Source organism: Gymnoscopelus braueri, assembly GCF_963280865.1.
Source record: "Gymnoscopelus braueri genome assembly, chromosome: 24".
NCBI lineage: Eukaryota > Metazoa > Chordata > Actinopteri > Myctophiformes > Myctophidae > Gymnoscopelus > Gymnoscopelus braueri.
In genome coordinates, this window is record NC_137626.1 from 3,907,556 (window position 1) to 3,914,567 (window position 7,012).

The window sequence follows — 7,012 nt, forward strand, 5'->3', positions numbered from 1 at the left end:
ATAGAAAGCTGGCCCACCCAATCGATTTTGCAACAACATTTTTTTTAAATATATAATACATTTTTGGATAAAAAATCTGTAAAATCAGACAAAAATATGAATTAAATAACATAACCCTAAAACCGAAATAAAGTAACAAAAAAACGCCCCAAAAAGCCCAAAATCCGGCCCAATAACCACACATTTTCGCACGCAGGGGTCGGGGACACATGCACGCGCTCGTGTGTGCCTACCCGCTCCTGCCTAGGCCCAGCCTATTCTAGCGTTCGGGCTGCGCCACTGGAGACAGAGAGAAGCTAAATCCCAATTACTCAAATGTCTGCCTCCTCATCTCCTCCTCCAGCATGACCGGGAAATAGTTTGCGTCCCAAATGTTACTTTGCTTTTGGAGGAGCCGAGAGTGAGGAGAGAGGAGGCTCCCCAAGCCGCTTGGGGCGAGAATCCATCAAGTTTATCCTTCATGTCTCCTTTGCAAAAGTTATTTCATCTGAATCCCCAACTTATACATGATTTTTTTCTCCTGTGACATAAATTCTCCTCCTCCACATGACAACCCTCTGGGCTCCGCAGTGCTCCAGTGACCCAGCTGTGTGACACGTCATATTAAGTAACTGATGTGGCTTCAAAATGACGCTGACTGAGTGAGGAGCGTTCCCATTCCATAAAGCGAACCTCAGGCGCAAGGAAACGACTCGAGGGGAGGACAGGACACGAGGATGCAAGTTTCAGTATTGGAATCTGGCTAAAGAGACAGAGAGAGCGGAGAGAGAGTAAAACAGAGATATGGAGAACAGAGCGACAGAGACAGAAATAGACAGCCCTTGACAGAAATGAGATTTGGAATCATTTCAGAATGATCCAGTCCATTATGAGAGGAAATCTGATATTATGATGCCACAAATAAATAAACATAAAACGTAATCTAATCCGAAACGAGATTCAAAAAATTCACGAGCAATTAATGTAATTCTGATTTCCTTCCTCCTTCTTTCTGCAGGAAAGAAGTGCACTTACGGCCACAAGTGTAAGTACTACCACCCGGAGAGAGGCGCCCAGCCGCAGCGCGCCGTGGCGGACGAACTGCGCGCGAGCGCCAAGACCTGCAACGCCACGAAGAATCACGGGGGCGACGCGGGGCTGGTGAAGAGCCACAGTCTGCCAGTCGGTGCCGTCGAGGCGAGGAAGGGCGCCGCGAAAAGGCAGTCGGACCCCAGCGTCCGAGCGCTGTCGTACAGCGATGCAGAGGACAAGCTGATAGCCAAAGGCAGAGGGGAAAGCCACAAGGCTAGCATCTGTAGCACTGGTAGCAGTAGTAGCAGCAGTAGTAGCAGTAGCGCTTGCGGTCTAAGTCTAACCATGTCCCCCGCCCCGGGAGGCCCCCCGTCCGGCCTCGCCGTCCCCCAAGACCAACCGTCCAGAGCGGCCGCTCCTCACAGTCTCCTCCCGACCCCCGGCCACGACCTTTACCGCCACTGCGAGTCCCCGGATCTGAGCTACTACTCTGTGGCGCGGGCGTACTCCGCCCTGAGCCCGTCCTCCCGGCTGAGCCACGACTGCCGTTTCCCCGTCGAGGCCGACGACCCGCGGCTCCCGGGGGGCTCGGCGGGCTCCGAGTGCGGCAGCGAAAGCAACGCCTGCTGCGGCAGCAGCTGCGACTCCTACGGAGAGAGGCCTTGTCCCGGCTGCATCCCCCCCGACCCCTTACTGGAAGAGGGTCTCCATTACCCCGACCCCCACGGCCGCCTGTACGCTCACCACCGACCCCACAGCCTCCATCACGCCGACTACGCCAACGTCCAACATGGCCGCTCCACGGCGCCACACGGCTACCACCTCGCCCGGGGTCAAAGCCTCGCCCACGACCCGCCCCCCGACGCCCCCCCCCCGAAGCGGCCCCTCTACCCCCTGCCCCCTCACCTCCAGCACCAGCCGCTGGCCTCCCGCTCCAGCTGCCCGGGCGACTACCGCTCCCTCCCCCATCAGACCGACCCCCGCCCGCCCGGCTCCCCCCTCGGCCGCTGCCTGGCGCCCGCCCGAGCGGAGAGCGTGTCGGACTCGCGTCTCTACGAGCACCTCCACCCCCACCAGAGGCAGAAGGCCTTCTCCGGCTGGGACTCGTACTACGGGCCGCCCCCGGCGGCGCGCTACGAGCCGCCCGCCTACCAGAGCCTGCCGGACGCGTGCCGGTCGCCGTGGCCCCCGGCCGTGGCCCCCTGGCCGCCGCAGGACGGCTACGCCCAGCACCGCTCCTCCCACCCGGCTCTCCACCCTTCCCCGACGCACTACCCGGGTCACCCGGCGGCACACGGCCCCCGTCCGCCCGGCGCCTCCCGCTCCCTGCCGCCGTACCCGCCTCCCGGCGCCCGCCTCTCGGCGCCCTCCCACGCCCCTCCCTCCTTCGTGGCGCATCGCCGTCGCCCGGAATCCCCCGCGCACGCCCGCTACGGCGACGCCAGGGAGAAGACGTACGTGGACCTGTGCAACATCTTCCCGTCGGAGCTGGTGAGCCGCGTCATGGCCAGGAGCCCCCATGTCACCGACCCCCAGCAGCTGGCCGCTGCCATATTGGCAGAAAAGGCCCAAACGGGCTACTGAGGTCCGGCTGCAGTGTATGGAACACTTTTATGGTGCGTTCACACGGGCAGATTAAAAGATACAAAGATACAAAAATACACCGCTTCTTTGTCGCTGTGTCGCTTTGTATCTGTGTTGCTCAACGCGGTCGCTGACGTCATCAAACGTGCGGACATCTGAGCTACAGTTGTATCTTTGTATCTGGAAGTTGAATCCTGCTCAACTTGAATGTGCAGCTTTGTATCTTTGTCGCTACAGAGCTACAGCTACAAACGTCGGACGTATCTTTGTATCTTCATGTCGCTGGTTTCCATTGAAAATGAATGGTAGCGTGTATCTTTTAATCTGCCCGTGTGAACGCACCATTTAGCTCAGAAGACTGGACCAAATGCACTCCAACGTGTGTGTAGTGGTTCAGGCCACGTACTGTATGCGTTGGTGTTTCCAGCTCCTAAAAACGGCGTCATTGCAATAGTTTTGCATCGGCTTCACGGCTCAACTCATGACGGTCAAAGCGGTATTCTCCCATTGGAAGTGATTGGGGACAGTATGGCACAGCCCAGACAAAGCACTGCCCCCCCCCCCACCCCCCCCCCCCCGGGATAACGTTGCCAGTCCTGTCATCATAGTGTAGCCGTGGTTTAGTCAGGACGGCATTCTGTGGAAACATTTGGATGTTGTTTTTTCGTTTTGAAAAAGCAGATAATCCAAGTACAGCTCTGGTCTCTGGATCAGAAGAACTGAACCCATGTCTGATGGAGTGAAGGGGAACGGTGCTTTCAAGCTTGGAATGGTAAAAAAAAAATACATGACTGATAAAGTGCAGACGTGAGGTTCTGTAGACTTTTATTTTGTATTTATTTCCTTCATAATTAGGACTTATGTATTTCATTCGCATGGCACTTTTTGTTTTTGTTTTATTTTTATTTTAAATTATTACTGAGCAAATCATTGTCAATCAAGTGTGAGAAGCATATTTCCTTTAGTTTGTAATTATTTACAAAACTTTTACTTTGACAAACCTGTGGTTTTTTGGCGACATTGTACATTGACTTATGACTCTCAGGTCAAATAGTATTGTTAATAATTAGAGTTCAGAGTTCGTGAGGTCATTCAAAGGGGACAAAACGTGAACATGTACAAGTTTAAATAAGTCCGCACAGGCAGCTGCTGCTCTGAAAACAGTTGAATGTGCAAACAGTTCCAACGTTTGGACCAATAAGTGGCCTTCCTCGGGTGCACCGGACTTCTTTTTTTATTTTTACAGTGGTCATAAAAGTACCTCATGGAAATCACAAATAAATAGGCTACGTCGAATCCCTTTCCTGGGATTGGCTATAAGCGCTGTCAGTCATTATGATGTCACACGCTGTGAACGCCCGCCCACCTGGGACGCAGAGCGAATAAAAACGAACGCTAAAGGTCCTTACACACCGGCGATTGTGCGAATATACGCAAAATTCGGATGCGGTCCGAATAAATAAGACGCTTTTTCGCTCCGCGAAATTGATGTGGAAGCTTGCATTGACTTTATAAGGTTTTTTAAAAAATACGTATTATTTGCATGAAAAAATCGCCCCCTGTGTGTAAGGACCTTAAAGGAGAATTCCGGACATTTTAAGTGTTATCTTTGATGTGTCGTTACTCACCTACCGACGTAAACAGTGAGAGGCTACCGCTAATGACGAACGAGCTAACGCTAGTTGCTTGTTTCTCAACATGGCAACACCAAGTTGCCAGGTTCTGGGAGAGAAACAAGCAACTAGCGTTAGCTCGTTCGTCATTAGCGGTAGCCTCTCAGGAACTTTCACTGCATGTTTGACTATCATCAGACTCCACAATGAGTAGTAGTAGAGAAAAAAATAACTTTGCATCGGTTATAATAGACGAATTTCCCTATGACACGCGCTCCCATTATGACAACGGAGGAGGTTGAAAATATGACGACAGGGGAATATCTGGAAATAAACAATGCCACTGTTTACGTCGGTAGGTGAGTAACGACACATCAAAGATAACACTTAAAATGTCCGGAATTCTCCTTTAACTCTTTGACTGCGGACGACGCGATAACGCGTCAAGTGCTACTTTGTCCAGTTGGCCGTCGACGCGTTGGACGCGCGTTCATTGTTTAATCTCTGATCACGCTGTTCTGCAATGAATCACTATAAGTTTCAGGTTCCACTTACTTCACCCACCACTGCATCCGGTTTTATGACGCGATTTTCGTTTCCGTTTTTTTTTTTTTCTCCACAGTCATTTTCGGCTAGAATAGGGTTTTATACCGTTTTTCACACAGTATAAAAAACTATCAGAGACCTCCCTTTCTATAATCTATGGTCTGGGTGACGAACAGTCATCGCCGTCGTGTATCACATCGTAATTTTTGCCGATCAGAGAATATGAGACCAATTCACATCCGGTTTCATGAAAATGACTGTTGCACTGGCTGAGAGAGCTGTGGGAGACTCAGAGAGCTGATCAATGCTGCTCTCTAGTGGTGGGTGATCGTATGAGTTCAAAAGTCAGTTTCAAGTCAAGTCTATATGGAAATAAAATAACAAAACAAAAAACCACGAAAATCGCTGGCACTGGGGGAGTACTTTACGAAAATACTCTGGCAGTCAAAGAGTTAAGAGTTACTATATTATTTCCTAGTACTATTTGACCGAGGTCTCACTGTATCAATCTCTTTGTTCCTCTTGTGTTGTTGATTGTGTGTTTTTGTTTTTTTTCATGACGATACAGTAGTATAATAAGTGTCTGAATGACAGTCGTCTCATTTGAGGCGACGTCAGCATTTTGGTCACAGTCGTAGCTATAGAGATGGGTGACCCTGTCATGTGTACCTTAGTTTTAGTAAGGGACTCTCTCTCTCTATCTCTCTATTTCTCTATCTCTCTCTCTCTCTCTCTCTCGATTAACCCATTAAGACCTGGAACTGTGTTCCAGGAAATTTTTAGATTTGAGCTAAAAAGCATTATTTTACACTTTAGGCTATTCAAAAATAGCAGATCTACAAGCTCATAGCGCGGCACCGAGTGCCGCGCTACGAGCTTGTAGATCTGCTATTTTTGAAAAATCGTGAAAATGTGTGCAAATCTTTGAATATATATATTTTTAAAGCGAAAATGTTTAACTCAAATCGTTGCTTCTGGGGGGGTCCCTGGAACAAAATATTTTGATGGGGGTCCGCGGCCAAATACATATCATTTTGGGGGGTCCTTGACCACTGATATAGAAACATTCGTTTTTCAGAATACTGTTGAGATTTAGGAGACATGTAGAATCGGCTTCAGGTCTCAATGGGTTAATCTCTATAGCTGTCTAAATCTTGATCTCTCTCTCTGGCCCTTTCATTTGGGTCAAATGGGTTCTGCTACAGACAGAACAGAACAGAACTAGAAGTAATCAGAACCCATGTATGTATTGTAGATCAATGTAAATATGCCCCCCCCCCCCCTCTGCTTTTTGGCTATCAAGGTCCAATGTAGTCTGTAGCAGATCCCAGCTGAATCCTCGCTAGACGGAGAAAAACCTCGTTTGATACAAATTGTATCATTAAACTAAATGGCTGGTGTCATATACAGTACATGGACCTGTTGATTTGTATTTATCAATCACTGTTGATGTATTGACATGATAAATTGCATTGAGGAAAAAAAAACACACACACAAAAAAAAACGGTTATATTCCAATCAAGATATTCGAACGTTTTACTTTATCTTGCGGAAATGGCTAAAAGACAAATTTTTTTCATCAATTCCTTAGAGTAAAAAGGAGTCTTATCTACCTACTATGTTTAGGTTCTGTAGCTTGTGTTTATGGGATAGGGTTTAAGGCTGGAGGGTTTTAAATTCTGAAAATGCGCTCAATTGTAGTTTGCTGGTAAGATACTGTTCATCACAGTGTGTCCATTGTAGAGGAGCAGTGATCAACCATAGGTCATGGTGGGATCGGGCTCCCCCCCCCCCTTTAAAAATGAATAGATAAACATATAAATATGATCTCAGAGCCGGTTCATAGAGTAAAGTTTACATCTGGTTTAGGGTGCATCACGTGTGGGAGTTCTGGATGCAAGTTCACCGTACAGCTTTTTAGCACAAAGCCAAGCCAGCGATGTGCAGTATTTACAGCCCTTAGTTTTCCCTCTTGAAGTCAAACGTGCCAGATTGTACAAGAAATCGTAACGTCAAACTGTACAAGAGGTGACGTAAATGTTTTGTTTTCTTTCTTTCTTTCTGTGTGTATTGAAGACGTTCCTTCTCTCTGGCCTCCTGACACTGTGTGTCAGTGTGGGACCATAGCGTGGGCCCCAAGTAATGCCTCTTCCATGGCGTTGTGCTTAATGACACATGATCCAATAATCTGAACTATGTTCAGCTACCTGTTATGTATGTGCATGATTTGATTTGCGTCGTTGTGCATGTTAGTGCT

General features: G+C 48.7%; 1 protein-coding gene across 1 annotated transcript in view; it reads left to right on the forward strand.

Annotated features, from left to right (window-relative positions):
• LOC308080149 (putative ribonuclease ZC3H12C) overlaps positions 1–2,742 on the forward strand; it is a gene marked incomplete at its 5' end in the record, with an annotated part of 8,092 nt that extends 5,350 nt beyond the window's left edge. The window contains 1 exon segment of the mRNA XM_080421927.1: positions 998–2,742. Within this exon segment, the coding sequence (XP_080278053.1) occupies positions 998–2,595 (1,598 nt within the window). The 3' untranslated portion in view covers positions 2,596–2,742.
• Between the last annotated feature and the right edge of the window lie 4,270 nt (positions 2,743–7,012).